At 35.9% G+C, this 17134-nt stretch overlaps 1 protein-coding gene across 8 annotated transcripts in view; it reads left to right on the top strand.

Annotated features, from left to right (window-relative positions):
- TANC2 (tetratricopeptide repeat, ankyrin repeat and coiled-coil containing 2) overlaps positions 1-17134 on the top strand; it is a 361529-nt gene that overhangs the window by 164393 nt on the left and 180002 nt on the right. For 4 of the 8 annotated variants that reach the window (XM_070479548.1, XM_070479546.1, XM_070479545.1 and 1 more), the window contains one exon: positions 16858-16968. The exons of the other annotated variants lie outside the window; for them this stretch is intronic. In XM_070479548.1, coding sequence (XP_070335649.1) covers positions 16858-16968 — 111 coding nt within the window. The remainder of the gene's footprint in view (positions 1-16857; positions 16969-17134) is intronic. 8 annotated transcript variants of the gene reach the window in all.

Raw genomic sequence — 17134 nt, 5'->3', positions numbered from 1 at the left:
CAATTCAGACACAAATAATAGAGGGATGGAATTTGTACTTCACATTTATAATTTCTAGATCCAATCATTTAACACACTTTTAAATCATACTTTGTACAATGTTGAAAAGGAACTAACCACTAGCTTTCTCACATTCTAAATACCGCTTTTTCAACGAACTGTGCCTTTCCCCGTCATACAGGTAAGAGGACCTATACTAGTACTCTTGTTATAATTCACATTCCAGTAAAGAAAGTAACTTCACCCACTGAAAAGTTTATGTTTTTTGGGGATGCAGAACAACAGACAGAACTGAGGCAAGAAGCATGAGTAAATTAATTCTTGTACTTTAACATCATAAACCATCCCCTCTGGATACCAAATTTTGATCAGCCTCTTAAAATTTACTTTGTGTATCTCCATGTTCCTCCATTACTTGTCACATCATCATCATCACAGATACTAATAACAGTGACAACATCCAGTATTGAGCACAGTTCTGTATGTAAGCCACTGTGCTAATTGCTTTGCAGAGAAGAGTTCATTTAAATCTTTACAGTAATCATGAGGGTAAGTGGCATACTATTAATGTTACTATGATTTTGTAGGCTACTTAGTTCAGAGATGTACAGAGCCTCTGCTGTGGCATTATGGTTGATCTGTGAGTCCAAGATCCACATTTTAGTTTCTGTTCCACGGGTAGCTCTGTCTGTGACCTTGAGCAGCACATTTTGTTTCAGCTGCCTATTTCCAAAGAATAATAAGTGTTAATGTCTTCTTCTATCTGTACTTTATTCTTTAAATTTAATCCGTATAACAATTCTAAGAGAGAGATTATGGATCACATTTTAAAGACGCAGAATCCAGGCTTGGAAAAAGTTAAATAATGTGTTGAACCATATAACACAGGCCCTGTAACATAAGTCCTGCTTTAAAGCTCTTTCTTTTAATCAATGTGTTCTTTTTTTTAATCCTGCTTCTTTCTTCCTACTTTCTCATAGGTGTATGATGAGAAAATATGAATTATACAGATGTAATACTTCTATCATAAAGGTGCTAGAAAAGATACATGTCTCCTCTAATTTGGGAGACATGGTGTCTAATTTTTAGATCTAATTTTCAGAACATTTACAAGTACATCTAACTTTTTGCCTTCCAGTCTTATCATATCTGTTCTGTATTATTGCATAAATTAAATATATGTTTCACATATAAATGCTATATTTTCAAGTTACATATGTAAAATTTGTTTGAAACATTTTTTATTTGAGGAGGTATACCTTTAGGATAGGAAAATAGGAAAGGCCATATACTCTGAAACTTTAATAGAGGTAGGATTCTGATAATTTTTAGTTGCCTTATTTTCGCTGCTTGTAGTTTCATATTTTCCTATGACAAAATATGTTTGTGTAATACTCTAAATTTTAATGTTGTTATATAATCTAGGTACTTTAAAACCCAGAAGTTGGCCTGACAAATATATAGAATTGCTTATATATCAGTAATTATACATAAGCCAACATACTGAAATTTTTTTAATTTGGAACTACTTTTCATATTATTAAAAACCTAGCCCTTCTTCAGATTCATGGAAATGAAACCTAATATCATTAAACTAATTGGCATTTGAATATTGTGTTAGAATATTTAACAGGCTTTTCTGAATTCTTGATTATTTATTTGCATATGCAAAGATATTAAAATAGACATTTGACAGCTACACTCCATTATTTTATCTAAACACACTAAGTTTTGCCATTTAGTACTGTAAAGAGATGGCATTTACAGAGTGAGTTGTAGGCTGTAATAGTTTGCCTTTTTCTTTGTAATAATACTGTGTATGATAAACAAGGGATTCCCTGGTAGCTCAGCTGGTAAAGAATCTGCCTGCAATGTAGGAGATAAAGATTTAAATCTCAATTTCTTATTGAAATGAGAATTTCTACTTAATATTATTAAAAATTCCATTGAAGTAATGTCTTATGGGAATGTCCTAAAAGTCATTGCCTTCATATTTGAAGTAACCTTTCCTTTGGTGCACCATGTTGTCTCCATATTTATTGCTTGTATAGTCTATCTAAGTATCAGTTTTTCTAGCTATATCTCTTTATGTAGCATAGCATAATTGCATGAAAATAGAACTTATGTGGGAGTTACCTTGGATACAGCTTAGAATCACCAGTTTTCATCACTAGATGGATGATGAACATATAACAGATCGTTTATACCTCCAAAAATATGTAGATAGGCATAGTTAATTTATTTAACAAATACTAGTACTTGCTTTGTGCCCTGCACTATTACAAGCATCACTAAGGCTACAGCAGTTATAAGCAGACAAAAGTTCTGCCTTTTGTCAGCCACATTATGAATACTAAACATCTGGAAAATGCAAATGAAAATACCATAAGAGACTTCTTCCCATCATGATGGATTAACCAGTACCAGACTTGCCCTCCCACTAGAAACAACTTTTTTCAGATATTGGACAGTTGACAGCATAGTAATGTGGTGGAGGAAGAAACTAGGTGAATCCTGGCTTTTTGCCTAAAGGTATTCTCCTGATGATGAAACTCAAGCAGAAAATGGCAGTCTTGCTGAACTGAGGAAACAGAGATCAGAAATTGGGATTGGTTAGATGTAAACTATTAAATGTAGAATGGATAAACAACAAGGCCCTATTGTATAGCACAGGAAACTATCCAGTCTCCTGGGATAAAACACAATGGGAAAGAATATTTTAAAAAAAGAATGTGTATATGTATATGACTGAGTCACTTTGCTGTGCAGCAGAGGTTGGCACAACATTGCAAATCAACTGTACTTCAGTTTAGAAAACAAAAAAGGTGGGAGCTTACAGAGGACTGAAGAATGGGGAGCCTAACAGAAACAGAACTACAAAATTCTGCATAGGGGGCCTTTTGAGTCTTTAACGTAATACTGAATTGCACATAGTTGGGTGAGACTCCAGGAGGCTGAAGAAAGAATAAATCCCTAACTGTTCTTAGGGTTCTCCCAGAAATGGGAGGTGTTTTTCATTCTGACTGAGAAGACTATAGAGTTCTCATGAAAAACCTGGAGCATTCAGTAGCAATTGAAGAAAGGACTTACTTTGGCAGTAGTGCTAAATGTCTTCAGCGTAGAGGGTTACTCCAGACCTGCCTAAACAAAGGTTTTAAAATAACGCTCAAGAAGATCAGACTGATCAGCCAGGGACTGATATGCCTTGGAGGGTCAGAAAACAGCTGCTTAGCCTTCCTGGTGAAAGTCAAGAATAAAGAGGATGTTGACTTCCTTTGTTAATGCATCCTTCAGATATCCCTGAATGTGGAAGAACTTGGACACAGCCAAAGTATCCTTTCTAATGTTTTTCTTTTAACTCAACTATGTTCTCAGCATATTTTGTTGGATATTATTTATGGAAAGTAAAGCTGGAAATTAAATAATTATAGTCTAATTATAATGATGATTTATACAGTGTTTGTTTTCTGGAAGTCTCAGTCTCTCAGTGAGATGATTTATAGTGTGATTAACTTTTATATTATCCATGAGTGCTTTTTAAAACTCACATTTTAAGACATTTCTTTTATTAAAGCTATTATTTATAATTCCTTCTTTGCTTTGATTTTCTACTGTATATATTCTTCACTAGCAAATAATTAACCAGATACAGTGGGTACTGCAGTATTCTAGGCACTATAGTCTAAAGAACTGTGCATGAATGAAAAGAATTGTATATATTTAGGCTGCTCCTAATTCTTAATGATGTATGTGCAGCCGATTTAAAAGGGGGGGGCGCTAAGTTTATATAGAATGTGCTGCTTTGTTCATTAGTTCTGCATCTAATTTGTATGAGGGCTTCCCAGGTGGCTCAGTGGTGAAAAATTGGCTGCCAGTGCAGGAGACACAGATGTGGGTTCAATCCCCAGGACAGGGAAGATCCCTTGGAGAAGGGAATGGCAACCCACTCCAGTATTCTTGCTTGAAAAATTCCATGGACAGAGGAGCATTGTGGGGTCACAGAGAATTGGACACAACTGAGCATGCACGCATTTATCTTATACGAATTTCAAAGCTATTTTGTAGAATATGGCAAAGAATACTACACATTCACCAAAACCTATTCCTCTTTCCTCCTAAGCACATAGTAAACTATATATCCCAGCCTTCTTTGCAGATAAATGTGCCATGTGACTGAATTTTGACTAACATGAGTGGAAATAATATATACCAATTCCAGACTGGGCTCTAAAAGCTTTACACATGCAGTTGTTTTCATCTTGTAACTTCTGAACTTCTTCAGAAGAATTGAAAGATAATGGAAAGGGAATAACATTGTAGCTATTCCATTAGTCAGAATAGGCTAGACAATTCTGTCGTAACAAAAAAAAACCTTAAAAATCTCAGTGGCTTAATACAACAAAGGTCTATTTCTAGTTTAACCAGCAAGCCTGGGCAACTCTCTGAGACAGCTGTCATTTATGCAATAACACAGAAACCCAGGCTGCTTCAGTCTTGCATCTCTACCATCTCAACATGATACCTCTTTATGACTTTTGTGCCAGAGGAAGAAACAGACTGAAAAATCATACAGGGACTGTGTCACCTCTGCTCTTATTTAATAAGCCAGAACTAGGCATGTAGTCATCAGAAGCTGGCAAAGGTAGTCACACCTGCGCCTAGAAAGGAATGATGACTGCAGGGTGCTGGTAGGCACCAGTGAAGTCTACTGTACTATGTAATTCAGTTTACTGCCACTTCTATAGATTATGTAAAATCATCTCTTCCTAAAATGAGTGCTGCCTTTTAAAGGACTGTATTCAAGTGTGAATGAAACAATACAATATTCTGAATCAAAAGTCTGTAATCTACCACTTGAATACTGTGATCTTGGGCAGTAGATCTTTTTTTTTTAAATAGATCTTTTGAGACTGTTTTCCCACTTGTTCTTCTTGGAAAATTATGAAGGTTTAATGAGTTAGGTATGGGCTTCCCTGATGGCTCAGACAGTGAAGAATCTGCCTACAATGCAGGAGACCTGGGTTCAATCCCTGGGATGGTTAGGTCTCCTGGAGAAGGCAAAGGCTACTTATTCCTATATTCTTGCCTGGAGAATTCCATGGACAGAGGAGCCTGACAGGCTACAGTCTATGGGGTCTCAAGAGAGTTGGACACGACTGAATGAGTAACACCTTCACTTTTCAATGAGTTAGGTAAAAATATAAATAAAGGTGTAAAATAAACTGTTATACACGTGTTAGCTGTTGTGTTATGTGTTATTGTATAGCTTTTCGAAAGTGAGCTATTTGTTTTTAGAGCTGTGTACACAGTGTTAGAATTAGGCTCCAGCAAGAAGTTAGTTTCACTAACAGAAGAGGCTCTGCAAGTCTCAGACAAAATTACCCTTCCCACTGATCTTTCTAAAACAAAGTTTAAGCATATTTTTCTACTGTTAGAATGCTCTTTCTATGAAATCATTTTTACTCTTTTTTTTAAATTTTTACTCTTAATTTTGCTTTGCTATGCCAAATAAGGTCAGAGCAATATTATATTTTTTATAAAGCTTTGTAAGAAAATGATTATCAATAGATATAATATTGGGAAAAGCTTAGTTTTTAAACTTTTTTTATTTAATAAAACTTAAAATGCTATCATATCAATTAATTTTTAAAACAAGGCAAAATGTGTTGTTATTTATTTAAGTGCTTAAATGAAATATGAATAAACTAAATTCATAAATCAAATAAATATCACTACAGATTTCTTGTAGACTGTTGATACAAATCCAGCCACAGGTACCTTAACTAACCTTTTTTAGGTCTCTTGCTCTTGTCACAACCTCTTTCCTAATTTTCTGATTGAGTTTGTAAAAGAGTACTATTAACTTCTGCTTTTTTAAAGTATTTGATAGAATTCACCAGTGTTGTCAAGTAGAATTGGGCTTTTCTTTATAGGAAGATGTTTAATTATTAATTCAGTTTCCTTGCATGTAACAGTCTATTCAGATTTCCCATTTCTTAATGAATCAGTTTTGATCATTTGTGTCAGGAATTGTCCATTTCATCTAAATTGTCTGATTTCTTGACATAAAGTTGTTCATAACATTCTCTTATAATCTTTTTCATTTCTGTAGAGTTGATAGTGATGTCCTGTCTTTCATTCATAAGTTTTGGTAATTTGTGTCTTTGCTGTTTTTCTTAGTCAGTCTGGTTTAGAATTTTTCAATTTTTTTAGGTATATAGTCTTTTACTTTTGTAAAATATGAAAGTTCTAAGTATCTTTAAAATATAATGCATCTGTTTTGTTTGCTTTTTGTTTGTTTATTGAAGTATAGTTGCTGTTGTTGTTTTTCAGTCTTTCAGTCGTGTCCGACTCTTTGCAACCCCCTGGACTGTAGCACGCCAGGCTTCCCTGTCCTTCATCGTCTCCTGGAGCTTGCCCAAACTCATGTCCATTGAGTCAGTGAAACCATCCAACCATCTTGTACTCTGTTGTCCCCTTCTCCTCCTGCCCTCCATCTTTCCCAGCATCATAGTCTTTTCTAATGAATTGGCTCTTCACATCAGGTGGCCAAAGTATTGGAGCTTCAGCATCAGTCCTTCCAATGAATATTCAGGATTGATTTTCTTTAGGATGGACTGGTTTGATCTGCTTGTAGTCTAAGGGACTCTCAAGAGTCTTCTCCAACACCACAGTTCAAAAGCATCAATTCTTTGGTGCTTGGCCTTCTTTATAGTCCAGCTCTCACATCCGTACATGACTACTAGAAAAAATCATAGCTTTGACTATACGGACCTTTGTTGGTGAAGTAGTTTTTCTGCTTTTTAATATGCTGTCTAGGTTTGTCATAGCTTTTCTTCCAAGGAGCAAGTGTCTTTTAATTTCATGGCTGCAGTCATCATCTTTAGTGATTTTGGAGCCCAAGAAAATAACATCTGTCACTGTTTCCATTGTTTCCCCATCTATTTGCCATGAGATGATGGGACCTAATGCCATGATCTTAGTTTTTTGAATGTTGAGTTTTAAGCCAACTTTTTCACTCTCCTCTTTCACCTTCCTCAAGAAGCTCTTTAGTTCCTCTTCACTTTCTGTCATAAGGGTTGTGTCATAGTTGCTGTACAATATTATATAAGTTACAGGTGTATAATATTATAAAAGTTACAGGTATACAATAAAGTAATTCACAATTTTTAAAGGTTATGTACTCCATTTATAGTTATTGTCAAGTAATGGCTGTGTTCTCTCTGTTGTATAATATATCCTTGTAGCTTATTTTATACCTTATTATGGGTTGACCAAAAGGTTCATTTGGATTTTTCCATAAGATGGTACAAAAACCCCGAAACTTTGGCCAACCTAATAGTCTGTGCTCTGCCCCTACTTGTCCTCTCCTCTCTTCCTTGTGTCTGGGCTTCCCTGGTGGCTCAGATGGTGAACAATGTGCCTGCAGTGAGGGAAATCCAGGTTGGATCCCTGGGTCAGGAAGATTCCCTAGAGAAGGGAATGGACCCTCCTCTTTTTCCTCTCTATGGGTAACCACTAGTTTTTTCTCTTATATCTGTGAGTCTGCTTCTTTTTTGTTATATTCACTGGTTTCTTAGATGTTTCAGATTTCACATGTAAGTGATATCATACAGTGTTTGTCTTTCTTTTTCTGACTTAGCATTATTGCCCTTCAAGTCTGTCCATCTTGCTGCTAGTGGCAGAATAGTATTATGGCTGAGTAGTATTCTGGTGTGTGTAGCGTGTGTGTGTATGTGTTTGGTATACCACATCTTGTTTATCCATTCATCTGTTGATGGATGCTTAGGTTGCATCCATATCTTGGCAATTGTAAATAACACTTCTAGGAACATTGGTATGCATGTATCTTTTAGAATTAGTTGTTATTTTTTTAATATATACCTGGGAGTGGAGTTGCTAGGTCATATGGTAGTTCTCTTTTTAGTTTTTTGAGAAACCTCCGTACTGTTTTTGACAGTGACTGCATCGATTTACATTCCTATGAACAGTGTACAAGGGTTCCGTTTTCTCCACATCCTCACCAACATTTGTTACTGTGTTCTTTTTGATGATAGCCATTCTGATGTGTGTGAGGTGATATCTCATTGTGGTTTTGATTTGCACTTCCCAGATGATTAGCAGTGTTGAGCATCTTTTTATAGGCCTATTGGCCATTTGTATTTCCGCTTTGGAAAAAGTCTATTCAGTTCTCCTGCCCATTTTTAAATATTTTTCATTTTGTTCATCTTTTCAAGGAATTCTTAATTCATTATTGTCCTCAGGTTTTTTATTTACTATTTAATGCTTCTACTCTGAAAAAACATTGAGCCCTGATATCACATCCTCTAAATTTTGGTCAGTAGACAGCTTTATGAATGTATTCATGGTATCCTCTGACTTTGAAGTTATTACTTGCAAATAAATACTACTAATGTACTATCTAATGTCTAGGTTGGTCATAACTTTTCTTTCAAGGAGCAAACATCTTTAATTTCGTTGCTGCAGTCACCATCTGCAGTGATTTTGGAGCCCCCCAAAATAAAGTCTGTCACTGTTTCCATTGTTTCCCCCATCTATTTGCCATGAAGTGATGGGACCAGATGCCATAATCTTAGTTTTCCGAATGTTGAGTTTTAAGCCAACTTTTTCACTCTCCTCTTTCACTTTCATCAAGAGGCTCTTTAGTTTTCTTCGCTTTCTGCCATAAGTGTGATGTCTTCTGCATATCTGAGATTATTGACGTTTGCTCCTTGGAAGAAAAGTTATGACTGACCCAGACAGCATATTAAATAGCAGAGACATTATTTTGCCAACAAAGGTCCGTCTAGTCAAAGCTATGGTTTTTCCAGTAGTCATGTATGGGTATGAGAGTTGGACTATAAAGGAAGCTGAGTGCGGAAGAATTGATGCTTTTGAACTGTGGTGTTGGAGAAAACTCTTGAGAGTCCCTTGGACTGCCAGGAGATCCAATCAGTCCATCCTAAAGGAAGTCAGTCCTGAATATTCATTGGAAGGACTGATGTTGAAGCTGAAACTCCAATACTTTGGCCACCTGATGCAAAACCTGACTGATTGAAAAAGACCCTGATGCTGGGAAAGATTGAAGGTGGGAGGAGAAGGGGTCGACAGAGGATGAGATGGTTGGATGGCATCACTGATTCAATGGACATGAGTTTGAGTAAGCTCCAGGAGTTGGTGATAGACAGGGAAGCCTGGGGTGCCGCAGTGCATGGGATCACGAAGAGTTGGACATGACTGAGCGATTGAACTGAACTGAACTGACTATCTAATATACCATCTCAAATTGCATTTTTTGTTACTTCTCTGTAGCAGTTGGCTGTGTTACTGTTCGTAAATAGTTGTTCTGTACTTTATTGAATTATTTATTTAAAATTATTAATGTCATTTCAGTTATTTAGATTTTAGTTGTTCAGAGTTTGTTTCGTTTTCATTATTAGGAAGTTAGTATTGAAGTCTTTAGGTGATAGATACTTTCTTTAAAAGAATTTACTTTGGTATTCAAATCCCTAAATTTTCAACAGACTGAGTATTTTCTCTGTACTTAGATAACTGCTGTATTCTTTGTGTTATGTTCAGGTGAGCTCCTCCTTTTCATTGGGACCATACTGCTGTAAGTTGATGCTGGTAGCTACCTTTCAGTTTTTTTAGAAAGTAGATATAGTTGCTGTTAGTCTTGGAAATTGTAAAACTACGTAATACTGCTTTTTTGCTCAAATAAAATGAATTCTGAATTTCTTCTTTTTAAAGCTGTTCACTGTGATCAATGGAGATAGGGAATGTTCATATGAGAGTCCATCATGGATAACTAGTGGCCACACACTGATATTTGTATTGGTAAATACAGTTGACTTCACTTTGCCACACTGCACACATTTCATATACTTACATTTATACAGGTTTCAAAGAGATCAGATTTCAAATAGTCTGTTGTCAGAAATATGTATAATTGTGTTTCTAACTATTAATGTATCTTTATTAAGATTTAAAATAAATGTGTTCTGATTATTTGATACTTCACAGAATAGCATGGGTGTAAAACAACATGCAGTCTTTTTTGTTTGTAGTTTAGAGTCAGGAGAATGGGGAGACTAAAGAAGGTAACACATGGTATTTGGGGAAGAAGCAAGGAGAAATGTATAAAACATATACTTCATTTTTTATACTTTATAGATGAAAAGAGAACCAGAAAGGTACTTTGCCAACTTAATGTTAATTTTCTAATTGGTTGGAGCAGTAAAGTTTTATTTTTCATTATAATGTGCCAGAAGCTCTTTCTATAGTGGACTAGCCATTATTTGATAAAGACTATTATGTCACATTTTAATTTCCTCTTTCTGGTTTGCATCTGAGGGTGTTCATTTCTTTTATATGTTTTTTCTTTTCTATAAATAGATACTTTCTTCTTGCTAAAAAACAGGAAACTGTATGAATTACAGTTCTTTCTTTTCATCTGCTTTTCACTTATATCTAGCCAGTGTCAAATTGTCAGATTCTATTGGTTTTTCTCTCTCAATTTTTTTAAACTTGTTTTTGATCCCTGTTTTAGGGGATTCATTTGTTTTTTGTTGCATAACTAACAAAAGTTCCTTGGCATTCTTCCTTTATTCATGGTGTGGTGTGTGTCACCATTTAAGCACACTTATGAGAAGAGGTTGATCAGGATAGATTGGAAGGATACTATTCTCACCATTTCCCAGTTTTAAATCACCATTAGAATGGGGGTTAAGAAGGAGGAAATAAAGAGTATCACAAACAATCTCTCTCCTTCTACCCTTCCTTCCCACCCTTACTCCAGGAAATCCATTGTTACTCAAAGGTTTATTTTTCTAGTAAATGTTTAGGAACTAAAATATTATGAATATTATAAGAGTCTGCCTACGAAAGCTCTGTTAAAAACTTTTTAAAATGCAGTTTTTTCTTTCCAAATAAGTTTTCCACTGTCTCTCTCTACTTCCTTAACAGTTAAATGGTTCATATCTTTCCTCCTAAGTTTTCTTCTAAGAATTATATAACTTTAACTTACATTTAGGTCTTTGATCCATTTTGAGTTAATTTTTGTATTTGGTATAAGATAAGGTTCCAGCTTCATTGTTTTGCATACACATATCCAGTTTTTCCAACACCATATATTGAAAAAAATTGTCCCTTTTAAATGGTCTTAGTATACTTGTCAAATCATTTGACCGTAGGTGTTATTTCTGAAACCTCTATTCTATTCTGTTGTCTGTGTGTCTGTCTTTATGCCAATACCACACTTTTAATTCTGTAGCTGTATAGTGAGTTTTGAAATCATAAAATTTAATATCTCCAACTTTGTTCTTTTTAAAATTATTTTGGCTATTCAGAGTTCCTTGAGATCCATATGAATTTTAGGATGACTTTTTTATCTATGCAAAACAAAATCTGGGATTTTGATAAGGATTGCATTGAATCTGTGGATCACTTTGGGCAGTATTGCCATCTTAACAGTACTGAGTTTTACAGTTCAAACAAGGGTTTTCTTTCCACTTACTTATGTCTTCTTTATTTTCTTTCAGCAACTTTTTGTAGGTTCAGTGTTTCGAGTCTATAGCTTCCTTTATTGAATTTATTTGTAGGCATTTTTTGTTGCTATTTTAAATTGAATTGTTTTCTTAATTTCTTTTCCAGATTGTTCACTGTTAGTGAATTTTTGTATGTTGATTTTGTGTCGTACAACTTTGCTGAGTTCATTTATTGGTGGAGTCTTTAGGATTTTCTATATTTACGATTTTGTCATCTGCAAACAAAGATAATTTTGCTTCTTTCTTTCTAATTTGGACGTCTGTACTTCTTTTTCTTGCCTGTGACTAAAATCTTTTTATCCTCCTTTCACATCTGACAGTGAATTTTTCTTTAGATTAACCTTACTAAGTATGCATTTAATCTCAAAACCAATTTTGTGAAAATGCTTTCTTGGTGCTTTATGTCCCACTCCTCTTTATGTTTATCCTTCAGTCCTAATTTTCCTGGTCCTTGCTTTGTCTGATCTGGCTCCATGCCATTCCCCCATGAGAATCTGAGTCCTATGCCAGTTTCTCTGTGGAAGTTCCCCTCTGCTGTGAGACATTTACTGAAGACAAATACTTAAGTAGTTATTAAAATGTATATTTTAATGTCTTTATATTTGGTTGGGGCTTCCCTGGTGGCTCAGCTGATAAAAAAAAATCCACCTGCGACATGGGAGACCTGAGTCCAATCCCTGGGTGGGGAAGACCCCCTGGAGAAGGGAACAGCTATCCACTCCAGTATTCGAGCCTGGAGAACTCCATGGACTGTATAGTCCATGGGGTCACGAAGAGTCGGACACAGCCGAGCGAATTTCACTTATCGTTGCTTGAGCAAGGTGTGCTTCAGCGTCATCTGCAGCATCTCAGTTTACAGAGGAACCTCCATAGATGGGTTTTCTTTTTCACCATTAACATTTCTTTATGATCTGTCTGATTGCTCTTAATTGCCTGTCCTCTACCCCTCAGTGATCTTGGTAAAAATTAACCAGTACAGACACATTGATCTCTCTTCAAAAGAGGCTTCGAATGATGGATACTTTGTATCTTGGAATTGCTTTAAAAAATAAATAAATAAACCCATAGCTTGAGCGTTGTAGTGCTAAAAGAGTGATTGAGAAGAAATCCTAACTTTTACCCATAGATGTTAATACTTTCAGAAATGAGGCCTTGATTTCTATTTTGTTTCAACTTTTTTCATTAGATGATGTCCTTTAGCAATCCATTTTCATAAGGTATTTATAGATATCTCTCTCTAATCCGGTGTCCACAGAGTTTAGTGTGCTTTAGAATTACTTGGAGGGTTTGCTAAGCACAGATTGCTAAGCCTATACTGTCTCAAGTTTCTGGTCCTCAGCTGGTTTGACATGGGGTCTGATTATTTGCATTTCTAACAAATTCCCAGGTGATGCTTTACTGTTGGTCCGGGCACCACAGTCTGAGAACTAGCGGTGTAAATCATACTATTTAACTTTCTATACTCACATATTTCTCTTTGTCTAACCTCGACCATTTTGACTTGGGTTTTCTACCACTTTCTAAGTTATAGCATGTTTTCTTCAACATCATTTCTTTCTCAGTTTTAAAAACCTAATTGGTAATATCGCTGTTCTTATCATTCCCCCATGGCATCTTAGACATCTTTGTTTTACCCCTCTGTCACAGACAGTTCAGACTTTCCAAAGCATGTTGTATCTGTGATGGTGATGATGATGACAATAGCAGCAGAAACAATGATAAAAACAGCTAGCATTTATAAAGGATATTCTGTGTTGGGCACTTTTCTAACCATTTTATTTGAGTTAATTCATGTAATCCTTGCAACTTTCCCATGCTGTAGCTACTGTTATTAACCCTAAGTAACTGATGAGGAAACTTAGGCACAGAGAAGTTCTCACAGCTAGGAAAAAGTGGAAGAGATGGGATCTAACTTAGGCTTTCTAATTTCAGGGCTCAGATCCTTCATTCCTCTGTTATCCAGTCCTTCCCTCCTATGCTGTTGAATTGACCAACAGGTTCTGTTGGGTTTTCCAATAAGATCTTATACCATGTTATACTGCCTCTCCATTCTCTGTCTTGAAACCATGTGCTTATTTTGTTTACCATAATCATAGCCTCTTTGCCCCAGGCCTAGTAAGGCTAACTTGCCCAGTTTCTTATTACCTATAAGTGCTAGAGCTACAACCTCAGTCTCTCAAATGACTGAGCCCATACTCTACTAGGATTCCCTGGTGGCTCAGACAGTAAAGAGTCTGCCTGCAACACGGGCCACCCGGGTTTGATCCCTGGGTCGGGAAGATCCCCTGGAGAAGGAAATGGCAGCCCACTCCAATATTCTTGCCTGGACAATCCCACGGATGAAGAAGTCTGGCAGGCTACAGTCCACGGGGTCACAGAGAGTCTGACACTACTGAGCGACTTCAGTATACTCTAATCAGTATGCATTCTCTGCATACAGTATGCATCTCCACTCAGCCATATACCCAAACTCAAGTCTCTTACAGCATAAGAATCATATATCCAGTATTGGTTCAGATTTCAGATTAGTGGTTTCCTGTTATCTCTTATATCACAACAAAATACCTGGTTTGGTTTTAGAGTCCCCTTTGTTGTTGTTTAGTTGCAAAGTTGTGTCTGACTCCTTTGCAGCTCCGTGGACTGTAACCCACCAGGCTCCTCTGTCCATGGAATTTCCCAGGCAAGAATGGAGTAAGGTGCCATTTTCTTCTTCATTAGAGTCCCCTACTCATCTTATTTCAACCACGTTAAAAAAAACTATTTGGTAAACCCTTTGACACAGAGTTCTTTTACCCATCTGATTCATCTTATGTACCATTTATTTTACAGTAAAGTGTATTAGCATTCTAGGCTTCCAAACTGCTATGTCCCATCTTTCATGTTGACCAATTGTGTTCTCCACCAAGTAGTGTTAAGCATCTTGGACAATCTGTCATGCTTGTGATTGTACCTCCTCTGTGTGTTTGACTTAAGATAACACTGCTGCTACTGCTGCTAAGTCGCTTCAGTCGTGTCTAACTCTGTGCGACCCCATAGACGGAAGCCCACCAGGCTCCACCGTCCCTGGGATTCTCCAGGCAAGAACACTGGAGTGGGTTGCCATTTCCTTCTCCATGAGATAACACTAGTTCTCTATAATTTGAGAGCAACATTATAATCTACCTTATAAAATAACGTAAATTCATTATTAGACATGTATAGTATCCCATAGATGACAGTTAGAGATGAAGGTAGAAAAGCAGAATTAAATGTCCACTGTGAGCTATAAAGGTAACAATTGGAACTCCCTGAGAAAAGAAAATAGAGAAGTCTACATGGTATTGAATTTTTCAGATCTCTAGGATCTTGATTTTCCGCTTGACTTCATCTCATAATTCTTAAACATTCTTCCTACCTCCCTCAACTTCTCCTGCCATCCTTCAATTTCTTTCTTACATATCTTCCCTCAGTTGCTGATTTCTGTCTGTCTACTAGCCCCAAATTTCATTATAAAAATTGTTACTAAAATTTTTAGATGTATAGGGTCCCTTGAGCAGGGACCAGGGCTGTCTTTGTCAGAACTCAGCAGGTAAAAGAATTATTCTACTGCAAGGATAAAATAATAAAATTCTAGGCAAGGATTTAAGAGATTTAAGAATTAAAATATTAATAATTTCTCCTATACAAAGCAATATTGGATCAATAAAATGTTTTATTATTTTTGAATTGGTGAGATTACAATGAAAGAGGTTCTAATACTGGCTGCAGAAAAAGTAGCCTGCAGATATGCGTATAAGTCACTTGAGATCTTCATTTGTGATAGTGATTTTTTAAAAATAGGCTCAAGTTTTACAGTTAACAGAGGTGAGAATTCTGCTGTTCCAAAACTTGCTTTTGGCAGAGAACCATTCTGTTAGCACCCTCAGTCTTGGTTGCCATGGAGACAGTAGACTTTATTTTAACATACACTTAAAATATACATACATACCCTAAGATTTAAGTGTGATTTAGTTGACTGTAGGTTTTGAGTATCAAAAATACTTGCTATTTTTTAATTACTTTATATTTTTGACCTCCAAAGAAAATAGAGTAGAATTCTGGTCATGGTAATGACAAAGTTTTACATTACTTTTTACAAGGTCTTTTAGGAATAATTTAGAATCCCCCTGTGAATCAGTAATGGATGAGGATTTTGAAGAACATGCCAAAACTTTTGATAAAAGAAATGTGATCTTAAGCACTCACATGTCTGGAACACCTACAGTTATGATATAGTGTATATAATGCATACAAATCAATTTCAGATTTGGCTAGTACTTTTGCCACCAGTATTATACGAAGCACATTCATCCTATTACAGTTTATTTAATAGAATTCAGTTTAAAAGTACCAAAGCAGTCTTCATTATTTTAACTTTTAATATATTTAACTATTTAAATGTATATCAATAATGTTCCTTAACATTTTTGCCTAAAAATCATTAAATAAAATTCACACTAGCTTTTAATATGAAAACTTTCAATTCATGAATTATGCTTTTTTTGTTCATTCATTCCTTACAAGATTGAGTGAATTCCATGGCATGGAATATTACTGTTCCATAGACCTCATAATTATATTTGTAACCAAATCACATCTCTTTATCTTTATCAGCCAGTTGCAAACTCTCATAGCCTAGTTAATATCTTAGTCCACTAGCAGTTTTGACTTCTTACCTAATAGCTGAGCAGTTAGATAATTGATTTCCTTGTTAAGCTAAATAGGTTAATCCTACTTAAGGCAGTTATCACAACCCAGTATTGTATTGATAGTTATTTCTGGATAAAGAAAACTTTTGGTTACATTTATTATAAACAAAATCTTAAAGCTTATTCCTGTTCTTTAGTCAGTTAATACCTACATTTAACGGCAAAGGAAGACAAAATCAGAAAGCTCTTTTCTTTATAAGGAAGGAGAAAATAGCTAAAGGTAATAGACTTGACAGGTACAACTTACACTCATAGTTTTGATGATTAGATTTTAGCTTTTCCAGTTTGCAGTGACTTTTTAACAAGGCCCATCTCCTCTATGAAGAATGCAGTCAATTTTTTTCTGGCACAAAAAAAAAAAAAAATAGGGTAACCTGATCTGAGTCTGACAGAGTGTGTCGTTCATTTAAGTGCTTCCATCTGTTGCCTGCTGTTCCCCTTACTCATGACCCCTCTATGTTTCTCTTTCCTTTCTCTTTCCCTGTTTCTCTTTCCTTTTTCTTCCTTTCTTTCTGTTTTCCCCTCTCTCTCTCTCTTTTTTTTTTCCCCTCTCCCTCTCTCTCTGTCTCTATTTTTGTCCTTAGCCCCTCTGAGGAAGGCAAAGTTTGTTGAGAGCCCACGAATTCCAGAATCCGAGCTTGGCTCACCAACCCTCACTTCAGCTCAGAAACTGGACGTGGATGCATACTGCCCTGGTAAGCATGCATGCAAAGTATCTGCTTTGAAAGAGGGAGGTTTGGATTAGGCCCATCCAACAGAGCAGTGTTTTGCATGTATATTATTCATAAAATCACAGCTGTTATCTCTTGTGCAATTGACTGTGTATTTTCCTTATTAGAGCAGTTTCTACTGAACATCCTT

This window comes from Odocoileus virginianus, chromosome 17 (assembly GCF_023699985.2).
Source record: "Odocoileus virginianus isolate 20LAN1187 ecotype Illinois chromosome 17, Ovbor_1.2, whole genome shotgun sequence".
In the NCBI taxonomy this organism is placed as follows: domain Eukaryota; kingdom Metazoa; phylum Chordata; class Mammalia; order Artiodactyla; family Cervidae; genus Odocoileus; species Odocoileus virginianus.
Note: the sequence above shows the minus strand (reverse complement) of the source record. Positions and strands in the feature narration are given on the sequence as shown.